Raw genomic sequence first — 13,753 nt, 5'->3', positions numbered from 1 at the left:
ATAAGAGGTAAGGGAAACAATAAAGAAAAAAAAAAAAAAAAAAAAAAAAAAAAGTACACTTATTTTTAAAATATTTCCCCAACGTTTTTTTTCTGAATATAAATTTACTGTGCAAAAAAAAAATTCACCCCTATTATCTTAACATCTCTTTTTCATATTACTATGTCCTGTGGGGTTAAAAAAGCATTGCTGCGTATAATACATGGGCATGTCCACGTGTATGTCTACGTCTATGTCAACATATATGTATATATAAACGAGCTTATGTACACCTTTTCCTTACCTTGAGAGGGGCAATCAATTCTTTACATTCTAAACGTGTATGCTTTTTTGCTAGTATAAAATGACGTAGTGACATGCGAAATGGCTTTTTTTTTTTTTTTTTTTTTTTCCCCTTTGTTCTGTATATTTACTCAACTTAACAATTACACTTTTGTTATGATTTCTATGGGGTAAACGTTCATACGGGGATTGTATATATATATATATATATATATATATGAATATATACATAACGTATGTAAACATGCATTTAGGGAAAGTTGTATATGGATGTATTATTTGTAACCTTACCGATAAGGAACAAGTTTTTTTTTTTTTTTTTTCTTCTTTCAAAAAAAGAAAATTTATTCTAAATTTGTTTATTTCTTCGTATTCATTATTGATTTGTGAATTTATCTCCCACGATAATTACGTGCTGGTAATTTTTAAGTTTACCCATTTGCAAAAAAAAAAAAAAAAAAAAAAAAAAAAAAACCTACGCTACACTACACTACTACTTTTTTTAATTTAATTTTTTTTTTTTTTTATATTTTTTTTTCTCAGATTTGTGCTTTTTGGTTTTTATTTCGCTTTTAACTTTTATGAAAAATTTACTAGACTATTTTTCACATGACCGATTGTTTATCCATTTTGTATTATTTCATCCTTAAGTTATTTCTCTTTTTTTTTTTTTTGTGCTCTTTCATTCTTACATTTTTTCTCTTTTTTTCGTATTTTTTTATTTTCCCCTGATATGAGAATATACCCAATTGTTGAAAAGGCATGTACAAGAAAAGCAATGCCAGAAGGGGGGAAACAAAATGTTTATTCGAGAATAGAAGTAGGAAAAAAAAAAAAAAAAAGATATAAACAGAAAGTACACGTATGGAGTACAAAAGTGGACGTACAAACATAGAAGCACATGCATAGCTAAATAAATACATACATGTACCTAAACATAGATAAACATACATAAACGTAGATAAACGTAGATAAACGTAGATAAACGTAGATAAACGTAGATAAACGTAGATAAGAATAGATAAACAACACGGATAACTTTCCGTCTCTGTTTGCACTTCCCTCTCCCCAAAGCACAACTTTGGGCAGCTAAATTTCTGTGCGTGGAAAAACTGTTTTTCCATGCGAAGGGGGAACTCAAAAAGTAAAATATAAATAATACAAAAAAAAAAAAAAAAAACTGGAGAGTTTTGTTGTATGGACATACGAAAGAGGCTATAAGAAAAAGGATTTACAAACAAAATGGAGAAAAAAAAAAAAAAAAAAAGATTTTCATTCCAAGGGTATTTTAAAAAATCAGAAAATTCACTGAACCGTGAAAAGAATGGTGACACGAATAGCAGCAATGCCACGAACTGCAGCAATGACAACTTTGATAAGAACCACGGAACATATCATAACGAATCAGAAGGAAATCTGAATAACAAATTAAGAAAACAGTTTTGTAGTTATCCCCTTGGGTTAGTAGCTTATTACAGATGCTTGGAGGGGAAACACACAGCTCTGAGGGATTCGTCTGGATGTAACAGAACAGCTTTCATAAGGAACTATGAGGAGAACGATGATGCAGGTACAAAGTTTAAGCAAAAAAGTGGAATGTAAATGTTTAGTGTAAACAATAAAAAACGATGCATTGGTATATGTAAACATGTGCTTATGTAAAAATGTGCTTATGTAAAAATGTGCTTATGTAAAAATGTGATTATGTAAAAATGTGATTATGTAAAAATGTGCATATGTAGAAATGTGCATATGTAGAAATGTGCATATGTAAAAATGTGCATATGTGTATATGTATACCCAAAACTTCGTGTGTCTCTCCCTTTTCTTCACTCGTTAGTGAAAACGAGTTAAAAGGCATATATCGTGTGCCCACGTCATCACATTGATATTGTCATCTGTATCACATTGATATTTTTATCTGCATCACATTGATATTTTCATGTGTATCACATTGATAATTTCATGTGCACCACCTTGATATTTTCATGTGCATCACAGGAGACGAAGGCTCGCCGTGGATGTTCAAACTGAAACACAAGAGGCTATTGGACTATGAGGACAAATGGGGGAATAAGAACAAGTCTAATTATTGCATAAAGTTGAGTGGAAAATCCAAGTTTTATATCCAAGTGGAATCAGATAATTGCATGGAACTGCTGGGAGGAAATTATTGCACGAACGAAAAGAGTATTCAAATAAAGAAAGAAATTTCGAAGAATTTATTGAATGATTATAATGAAGGATTTACATTTGAAATGTGGATTGGGATAAAAGAAACGAATTTGGAATTCAAAAGAGAAGATAAAAAGGAAGAAAAGAAAAAAAAACTAAAAAAAAAAACTTATATATATCTAATTCAAAAAGGAAAAGAAGAAGAATATCAATGGAGTATATACCTAGTTATTTTGAAAGATGAATGTTATTTTGTAATAGATTTCAAAAATCGTAAATTTAAATTTGATTCTTTTCCTGTTGAACATTTAAAAACTGTAAAATTAAATAATTATTATTGGGTTCATATATCTGTTATATTTAACCTATCTATTGATCTCATATATGTCATATTATCAGGAAATGATGATTATTTCTTAAAAATGTGTAAAAATGTGTATGCTATTTTTTATAGCAGTATGCTATATCCAACGAATTTTTTTCTAGACACTCAATCTATGCTACCAATATACATTGGTTCCAAACCATATAATGAATTTTATGGTTCAGATATTAGTTATGAGGAACAGGAAGAGAATAATAATAAACTCGAAAAAGGAGTTCTTAACAAAAAAAAGAAATCATCCAAATCGAATAGTAATTATAAGGGAGAAGAGGAAAACAATGAATTTATTTCATTTCTAATAACAGAAATAAGATTATTTGCAACAAGCAGATCTGCAGATTTGGTAGCTAAGGAATGTAAATCCTTATTGGATATTGCTCCTGTAGATGCTAATGGTAGTGACATGGTGTGTAGTTTAAGAGATGAAGAAAATATACGAGAGAAGAAATTGGAAGCGAGTAATGAAATGGAGGAACATCATCCAATCGGGTTATATTCTGAAGGAATCCACAAATCCAGTTGCCAAAATGGGTATTCTGGTCGAAGCAATAGAATAGATTCACTTCATCAGAGAGATGTTGAGGGGATGCACTTTTCCAACAATGCCGTAGATCAAACGGGCTTCCAACAATGTAGTGAAAGTAGCAGCACGGGTAGAAACTCTAGTAGGAAAAAGAAAAACAACATGGAGTATATGAAGAAGCATGCAAAGTTGCATGAGAAGCAGCATGAGATGGAGAAGACTGGGAAGGAAATGGAGCTCAAAAGTTCAAAGAGTGAAAAAAGGAAACATTTGTGGAATACTAAATGTGAGAAGGAGAAATCGAATATGAACAAAATGGAAGCTTATAACAAAGATGAGATGGAAATGCACGAGAGCGATGAATTCTTCCATCAACTGGGCACTGACAAGGAGAATGAAAAGAACAAAGATGACATCGCGATTAAGTGCAGTGAGTTCAACAACGAGATTGAAGAGATGAGGAAAAAATTCAGCAGTTTCGGAAGTTTTTCCAATTTGGGCAATCTCAGCAATTCCAAAAAAGTAGAAGGTGACATGGTGAAAATCCATGGGGATGGGAAGTTCAGGCGAGACTCCAACAGAGGCAATGGCAATGGAAGTGGAAGTGGCAATGACCATGGCAGTGGAAATGGTAAAGATAGCGATGGTCGTCGAAGGGGAAGATCAAACCAGACAGAGACGGAGAAACACGTAAAGCCACCATATGAAAAGGAGGAGAAAGAGGCAAAAGATGCAAATGAGGAAGACTTTTTCAAATTCGAGTCTGAAGACGAGCAGCTGGAGCAGGAAGATTCTGTAAAGGATGTTGGTTTTTCCAAAGGGAAAACACGCAATGACAATTTTTCGAATCCATCATCATCCAATTTTGATCATATTTCAGATAGAAATAAAAATAGAAACAGACACCATGATTATAGGAATGGAAAAAAAAAAAAGAAAGAAAAAAAGAAAAAAAAAAAAAAAGCTACACAAGAAGGAGGATCATCGAATTGTGATGATGATTTTTTTGAAAGGAAGAATAAGACAGGAATGCACTTTTCATCTCCTAATGATGGAATCAGGAAAAAACGAAACGAACTAAATTCTGAAAAATTAGCTAGCTATTATCCTAATAAGGCCCAATCGAGCAAGTCAAGAAAGAATGAGAATTCTTCATTTTATTTCAACTTTTCAGATGCAAGTGTTGAGAACAATAAAGAATTCGAATGGGGTGACAATCAGATGCATGTGACGGAACTGAGTGGAGAAGAAGAGGAACAGAAACAGAAGAATTCGCACATTGAAGACACTGCATCTACAAGGAAATATCTCATCAATTTCAATGCAGATGAAAAAATCCAACGAGGTGATAGTAGCAGTGATGGTGCAAGTAGTGTCGAAATGGATGGTAGTAGAACCCACAGTGGTGATGGTGGTAGTAGTACTGTTCATGCAAGTAAGGTCAACAAGGGAAGCACAGAAAAAGAATCCATGAAAAAATATCTAAGAAAAATCGTGAAAGAAACAAAAGGAGAAGAATTTAAAAAGTCCAAAGGAGAAAATGAACTGAGTAAGAAGGAATACAAACAGGCAATAGATGTGAATATAATTCTCGATGAATTCAAAGAAAAGTTTGAACATGAATTTATTGATAATTTTGTAGAGAATTTAGGACACAAATTTCGCCTTAGCGAAAAGGAAAAGAAGGATATTATCGATAGCTTTAAAAAAAATGACAAGGAAAAAATTGGTTCAGATTATATAAAAGAAAAATACAACGAGTTAATAAAAAAAAAGAAAGATCGCGAGGAAAACAAAATATATGAAGAAATTAAAGAAGAGTTAAAAAAGGTAAAAGAACATTCACCAGTTGAAATGGATTTAAAAAATTACATAAAGGAAAATAAACTAATGAATGATTACTATATAAAGAAGTATAATTATGAAGACATGAGTGAAAGTCATGCTGAGGATTCTTCACACAATGGGGATGATGACATAGACAGAAACAATGCATCAAATGAAGAACAAAACTTTATAAATTTTGCTTGGGACAAAAATAAAAAGATAGAGAAAAATAATTCTTCTTCGAAAAGTGAAAAAAAAGAAAATTTTATTAATTACAATTCTTGTAGAATGGACGATTCATATACATCTAATAAAAGTCACTCCATTGTAAATTTTGGACACGGTGATGACAGTAACATCTTTTTGCAAAGGGAAAACATTAGTGTATGCAGTGCACATAGTATGCAAAGAGGAATGAATGAAGAGTATAAGGAGATGCAAAAAAGGGAACCATGTTATTCTCAAAATGATAATTCTGGTGAAAGAATTGAATTAGAGGAAAAAAAGTCAGACATTAGCGATTTTACATTTGTAAAGTGTAAACAGAAAAAGGAAACAAAAACATTTTGGGATTTCAATGATAGAGGAAATGATGGCCTTGAGCTATTTATGTATGATAAGAATGGTGACAATGTGGAATTGAGGAAGAGTAAATTGTTTTCTGATGAACATTACGGTGCTGCGCTCCTTGGAGAGCCTTCAGAGAAGAAGTTCCACTTTGAAAAAAGAAATAGTTTATTAGCAGTGAATAGAAGTAAGGACAAACCAAATGGGACTGATTTGTCATACAAAGGAGAGGAACAGCGTGTCAATGGAAGTTGCAATGGAAATGATCGTGGCAGTGAAAGTGATCGTGGCATTGAAAGTGATCGTGACAATCGAAGTGATCGTGACAATCGAAGTGATCGTGACAATCGAAGTGATCGTGGCAGTGAAAGTGATCGAGGCAGTGAAAGTGACCGTGGAGCTGGTAGACAAGCGTGCTCGTACCTAGTTATGAAGGGAGAAGAGGAGCTGACGACAAGTCCAGCAGAATTGAACGATGTTATAGAGAGGGGAAAGAGGTACTACAGATTTATAGTTCCTTTGACACCATATGAGTTATTTGTAGTATGTAATTTTTACAAGAATGGAATTAACAAAGAGTTGAAAGAATTTCGAAACAAAAAGTATATATCACGTGAGAAGCATGATGTCATTGGGAGAGGAATGGCCAGAACCCCAGTTAACTTGACATACATAAAATATAAAATATCAGTTATGAAAGCTTTACTTAAGAGTAGTTTAAAAAATATTCAAGAAAAGAAATATAAGAGGGGATTAAAAGCATGTATAAGGAATAGAGAATATATGAAGAATTTTATAACAAGTTATTGCATTTTAAAAACAAAAAAATTAAAAATGGATCAATCGAATCAATATCAATTTACAGATATGTACTTGAATATAAGCAGTTCGTATATAACTATGGATGAATTAAAAAACATTTTAAAAACAAATGTAAGAAATATTATTATTTGTAAAATATACATACTAATGAAAGAATATAAGCGTTACAAGTATATTGAAAATTCTTCCATCAATCTAATCCTGTACTCAGTTTTATGTCGGATTGTAACCAACTACAAGCTCTTAAGAAACATTTTGAAAAAGTTTATTTTATATTTATTTCTAAGGGGTTGTCTAAGCTACGCAGAAACAATGTGCAATTTTCTTTTCCTTTTATATCCATATGAAAAAAATCATCCAATAGTAGCAGAAATTTACAAACTCACGAAAAACACATTTTTAAAATATTCAACATGTTACAAGAGTAATAAATTTACCTTGATAAATAATTACCATTTAAATTTTGAAAATTCTATTCAGTTCTTTTCTCCTGAATGGGGTTATTACATCTATACCACGAGCAATTTCAACATATTTTCTTCAACTATTAAGTTTAATGGATTCTTAAAAAAAAGAGTCGACTTTTCGACAATTTCGCAGGAAAAGTATAAGTCTCTACTAAGTGGTGCCACACAACCTTTGGCTATTTGTTGTGAAGCTGAAGACGGAGCTAAAAATGGTGCAAAAAATGGAACTGAAGATGGATCCAATCGTGGTGGGCATAATCAGGACGCCTTGCCCATCTCGACAAACAATATGGAAGGAGAGTCTACGAAAGGAGAGTCAAATGACTCAGAAGCAGGAGGAGTGAGATGCATACCACCTGTCCCAGTTGTGCCAATTGTGCCGGTAGATTTGGCTGAAAAATATGAAAACGAAACAAGCAAGAGAAATGAAGAGCTCCTACCTACTGAAAAGACAGATGATGGTAATGTGTCGTCAGTGCATATGAACATAGTTCCATTTGAACCAGATGCAGATGCAAGAAAGGGAAGAAGAAGCACCAGGAAGATAGAAAACAAGAAGAAAGAAGAATCATTTGGTTCGTCTTCCCCAAATGACTTATATACCTATTTAACAAATTATGAAAAAAAAAAACGAAATTATTACATAATTGATGACAATTTGAAACATATCCAATTTAGTAGAAAACAAACCAATTACAACTTAGAAACTTGTTTCCAAATTGGAACAACAAATGAGAATTCTACGTCGAAACAAAAGAATTATCACGACATAAATCGAATTATGAAAAAAGGGAATCATGATGTCTATTTAAATTCTTCTAAATACACTTGCAAAAATGAATCCTTCTTAGGAACATGTCCACATTGTACTCATCCCTTTAACTTCTTTACACGCTCGTGTAACATTTGCCAACGACACGTCCATGTGTGTTACTACTTCCTTATCTACTGCACCTACAAATACCATTGCGAGTTGTGTGATGCCACGTACTCAGAGAAGGTATAGCCCCTTCACGCAGCAGCATATTTGCATGTTTACATGAGAAGTTGTAGTTGCATCCGCCCATCTTCGTGAACATTCGCCCATTTTCGTGAACATTCGCCCATTTTCGTGAACATTCGCCCATTTTCGTGAACATTTGCACATCTTCGTGAACATTCGCACATCTTCGTGAACATTCGCCCATTTTCGTGAACATTCGCACACATAAGCACCTCCCTTTCCCACCTCCCTCCTCTCTCGAAGTGTTTGAAAAAGTTCAACAAAGGATTCACCTGTTTCTACTGCGGACTCTTTTTCATCCGGAAGTGAATATATAAAGTCTAACAGAATGGACTGAGACACCACCCCACCCCTTCCCCGCAATCTGGAGAGATCAACGTTTCACCATCCCCTTTTCCCCCCCATTTGTGATTTCAAGATTGATATCTTAAAACTTGCATGACGGTTTGATGTGTGCATTTATAAGGGTTCCATGCACATACCCTGTAATGTCACGCCTTCGCATTTCTTTTCATTTCATACCTTTTTTCATTTCATACCTTTTTTCATTTCATACCTTTTCATTTCATACCTTTTCATTTCATACCTTTTCATTTCATACCTTTTGTTTGTACCCTCCCTAGTTTAAGCCCTTTTTTAATTCACCCACCATGGGCAGCACCCATTTTGTTGCTTTCAATATTGATTAATTTTCATGTTCGCTCTATACCAACATTTTTTTTGTAATTTTTAAAAAACAAAACGTGTGCAAATACGTTACTTGCATTATTCCCTTATGCAATGTTTTTTTTTTTTTCATTTTTGTCGTGGCTTGGGGCTTGGTTTGTTATATATGTCTTTTTTTTTTTTTTTTTTTTTTTTTTTATTGAGAAAATTTTAATGAAAGTTTTTTAATGTACCCTTTTTACAAATACACGAAGAAACGAAAAAGATAATGAAATCGAAAGGTGAATATAAAATGAAAATCTAAAAAAAAACACCAAAAATGGTGTACCAAAATGGTGTACCAAAATGGTGTACCAAAATGGGGTACCAAAATGGAGTACCAAAAAATGAGAAACAAAAAAAAGGCTAAAATCTTAATTTAAAATCATACACCCTAAACATGATTACACGTACAATAACGTGCACTCTTTATGTAAAAAAAAAAAAAAAAAAAAAAAAAAGTATGCATAGATGGATGAAAACTTAATTTTACAAAAAAATAAATTGAAAAACTGTATCACGTAAAAATAGACTTTTCATATTTTAAATATGAAGCACAGTCGTGCGTGTGGAAAAGCATATGTATACATATATATATATATATATATATATATATTGCAACACCATAACAGCTTAACCGTGTAACAAGGGAATCTCCATGTGTCCATCGATATATATATATATATATGGACAGAGAGAGTGAGAGACATTGTCGACTCGTGCACATACAAGTGGATTTTTATGTAGACACACAGTCACATACATATAACACATTTCGAATGTAGAAAATGTTTAAAAAAGAAAAAAAAATTAGATGCCTGTTTCTCCAAAATATAAATATGTACATTTTTGATCAAAGCGGAACGGGGAAAGAGGAGCATACAAGCACGCGTGCTACTCACACACGAAAAAAAAAAAAATATAATAAAATGAATAAATAAAATAAAACACGGGGGGATAATTAAAAAAAAAAAAAAAAAAAAAAAAGCACCCCCTACCCACACATGCACAATCGTATATGCACGGTGAGGACAGGTCAATAGAACAGAAAATGTGATGCAGACAAATGTTGAGATACGTAAAAAATTCACAAAAATGTCCGGATAACTTTTTCCCAATTTTCTATTTAAATGAGTGTATTTTCTTCGTGCATTAAAAACATCATCTCTTATGTGTTGTTAAGCATATTTTAAATTAAAAAAAAAATAAAATAAAATAAATGTGCATGTATAAAAGCGTGTTGTCATATAGGTGTTCTTTGTGTATACATTATGGAAACATTCGTTACGTTCGCTTAGCTCATGTCGATCGCATCTCTAATTTCCTTCTCTTGGCTCATTTTGACAACTTCCCCCCATTTTCATTTCTCTGTTCCCTTCTTTTATAGTTTCTCAAATCATATTATCATGTAACACACTAACTCTCCACCTGACACCGTCTCCTGCGGGTCGATTAGAAACACAATGGAATGGACACATCCAACACAATATGTTATTACCAAATACCTGAAAAAAAAAAAAAAAAAAAAAAAGTGAGAATAGAGAACATAGAGGAGAATTTTTCGTGATTCTTTGTTGAATGCAGCAAAAATATCGATATAAAAACTTAAAGTCGTGATTCTACATGTACACAACACAAAGATGGATTCAAAGGACAGAAAGGGGTATCCCAACCTGCTTCGCGTTGTCTTCACAGCCCACATTATACATATTGTAATCTTGGTTATATATGTCCATATTCTCAATAGTTGTGGAATTTTTTGAAATTAATTTTAAATGAAATTTAGTAAATGGAACTAAAGCGAAAATTAAAACGAACGTTAAAAATAAAACAATAGAAGCATACGTATACTCAAGAGCTACAAAGGAAGATTTTTCGTGAAAACCATCATCAATATATGCGTTTGCATTATCAATAAAAATATAATGAAATGTTTGAACAGCAACAATGAAGAGACAAATTAACCCATAGAATAATAACTGAATAAAAAATCTTCGATTAAAAAAGCCAACACAATTATTAATCCAGGGACAATGATGATCCATATTTAATACACATCTATTACAAGCTGAACAATGATGTGTTCTATCTGGTTTCCAGACGTTACAAATTTTGCAATATCTTCTTCTCTTTACATCATCACCAACATAGAATCCCCAATTTCGAGGAACCTTTCCAGGATCCGTTGATGCGCACTGCATTAAGGGGGTAGAGAAAAAACGGAGAAAAATACAAAAAATGAGGCTTGCATCTGTGGTGAGCAAGTGCATGCACGCTGGTTGGAGAAACAAACACAGAGAGGGAGAGAGAGAGAGAGAGAGAGAGAGAGAGACACACAGACAGACAGATATGTATATATACATACACACATACAGAGATGTATTTACATTCACGAATGCACCTTTCCGTGAGTTTGTGTAATATTACTTTTATAAAACTTAGCAAAAACAAAAAAAAAAAAACATGAAACAAGGCAGCTATTGTGAAAGAGCCACTCCTGTAAGGTATAAACCAAGACCGCAAGACAATTCCTGTATACCCTATGTATATAAATGCTGAAAAAAATTAGGGAGGGAAAGAAAAAAAAAAAAAAAAAAAAAAAAAAAGAAAATGTTAAGATATGGATACAGATAGAGATGTAGGGTATACATTGTGCATAGCTGATTTATCACAATAAAAAAAATAAAAAGCAAATAGAGGGAAACTCACGCAGAAGCACTTTACATGTCTCATCGTCCTCTGCGTATAAAATGTTCCTTTGTTTCTATTTCTGCATTTTTACACTTTTACATTCTTACCTAGTATGAAGAACACAATAAATATGAATATAGAACCGCCCTTCTTTTTTTCTTTTTGTCCTTGCGAAGACTGCATATATTTAGGTCTCATTTTTTATTGAGATTATTTATATTCTTAACTGTGTACATGTATACATATGCATGTACATATATGTACATGCACATATACACATGTATGTGAAAACATTAAACTGTATGTTTGCTTTATCCTTTTTCCTCTAAATGTTACTAATTATTCTTGTATTATTCTCCTCATTTGATATCGGCTTTAAGTGGAAATATTTCAATCCTTCATTTGAAATTGAATAAGTATATGTATATATATGTGCACATATATATGTACATAAATCTAAGACATACGGCATATACATGCAGATACATGTACAAAATATGTACACATACATATATATCTGTACTCCTTTATATCTTAAATGACAAATTTAGTTTTCACATTCTCGTATTTGTCGTTCTAAACAAAAACTATATAAACAAAAAAAATAAATAAACAAAAAAATAAATAAACAAAAAAATAGATAAACAAAAATATAAATAAATATATAAAATAAAATATTTATTATTGGCCCTATTCCTGTCACTACAACTGTTACTACTATTATTACTATTGGGAAAAAAGTAAATACGTTTACCTCTGCTTATTTTATCGCACTTTCCTAACTTTTCATTAGCATATTTAATGAGATGAAACGAACATGAGCTGAAAAATGTGTTCCATTTTCATTTATGCATGTGCACACGTGCATACACATGTACGCATACATATGCTATATATATTATACTGCACTATGCACTGTTATATGTTATATGTTATATGCTACACACATGTACATATACATATCTATATGAACAGCGGTGCACTCGAATTTCCACTGCATGTACAAATGTCTAAAATTAACGTTTAAAGTATTTGTCAACAATGGAAGCGATATGTTTTAATGGAATTACACAAGTTATGCATGCGCAGACACTTTGTGCACACGTATGCGCGTAATATATTTAAATGATGTAAATTGTAAAATGTACTATACTATGCAATAATAAATAAATATTCTAGTATCCAATCAAATGAAGGATATAATTTAAAAGAGTTCAAAAATAACATTCCAAAACGTTTATGCTATAAGATGTAAATAAAAAACAGTGAAGTCTTTTTTTTTTTTTTTTTTTTTTATGTACTTTCTCTTAGTCATTTGAATTTTTTTATTTTTCCCATAATATATTTAAAACACTTGATACTAACTCCTTTATATTATAATTACGACAATCACTAAAAAATAAAGTAATAAAAAAAGAATATAAAAAAAAAAATAAAATAAAATAATAAAATAAATAAATAATAAATAAATTATCAGCATACTACTTCGAACAAGTTGAATATAAAACACTTTTTGTATTTTTTGTTCGATTCGCTAAAGGTTTCTACACTAGCTAGGTGTGTGCATATCTATCAGATGTGTGTGTGACATTCATTTGTATATTCGTACTTAACCCTGTACGCCTACATGTGTGTGTAATACATACGTTGATATATTGACGAAATGGTATAATGACGAACTGATATATTCGCGAATTCATGTATTGACGAACTCATTACATTGACAAATTGGTACATTCACGCACTGACATATTCACACATGCATACATATATGCGCACACGGATAGATACTCACATACACTTGTGCACACGCACGCAACACTCGCTGTTTTTTCTTTTGTGTTTTACATTACCTAGGATGCCAGAGGTAAGTGCTATAGTATCATCGGATAAAATCGCTTTAAAAAAATTATGAACAGTTCATACAAAAAAAAATAAAATAAAAATAAAAAAATGAATAAATTACCTGTCTTATCATAACATTAGTATAGTTTTAAGAAACAAAAAAAAAAAAAAATAAAAAAAAAAAAAAATTGAATTCATTCTATGTGCCAAAAGGATATGTTATATAATATTACATTGTTCTTTCCATGTATTTTCATTCCAGAATTGCACTTAATTTATTTAATTTTTTTTTTTTTTATATGCTCATGTGTTATTGAGAAATAAACGTTTTGTCACAATTTTATGTAAAATAATTAAGTCTAATTGTGTATATCACCAACATACTCAATTCTGGAAAACACAAAAATGTTGGCAAAACCTACTAACAAAAATTACTAGCAAAAATTGCGAACAAAAATTAT

At 31.7% G+C, this 13,753-nt stretch overlaps 2 protein-coding genes across 2 annotated transcripts; one reads left to right on the top strand and one right to left on the bottom strand.

Moving 5' to 3' along the window:
• Positions 1-1,524: 1,524 nt before the first annotated feature.
• On the top strand, positions 1,525-8,360 carry PGO_113780 (hypothetical protein, conserved; the record flags this gene model as incomplete). Its single annotated transcript, XM_028688712.1, has 3 exons — positions 1,525-1,852; positions 2,293-8,048; positions 8,295-8,360. The coding sequence occupies 3 exons, from the start codon at positions 1,525-1,527 to the stop codon at positions 8,358-8,360; spliced, it is 6,150 nt and encodes a 2,049-aa protein (XP_028544513.1).
• A 1,787-nt stretch (positions 8,361-10,147) lies between these two features.
• PGO_113770 (palmitoyltransferase) lies at positions 10,148-11,645 on the bottom strand (the record flags this gene model as incomplete). Its single annotated transcript, XM_028688711.1, has 4 exons — positions 10,148-10,261; positions 10,430-10,951; positions 11,184-11,311; positions 11,555-11,645. The coding sequence occupies 4 exons, from the start codon at positions 11,643-11,645 to the stop codon at positions 10,148-10,150; spliced, it is 855 nt and encodes a 284-aa protein (XP_028544512.1).
• Between the last annotated feature and the right edge of the window lie 2,108 nt (positions 11,646-13,753).

This window comes from Plasmodium gonderi (assembly GCF_002157705.1).
Source record: "Plasmodium gonderi DNA, contig: Chr11, whole genome shotgun sequence".
Classification (NCBI taxonomy): Eukaryota; Apicomplexa; class Aconoidasida; order Haemosporida; family Plasmodiidae; genus Plasmodium; species Plasmodium gonderi.
The sequence above is the reverse complement of the archived record's forward strand: the minus strand, read 5'-3'. Positions and strand labels throughout refer to the sequence as shown.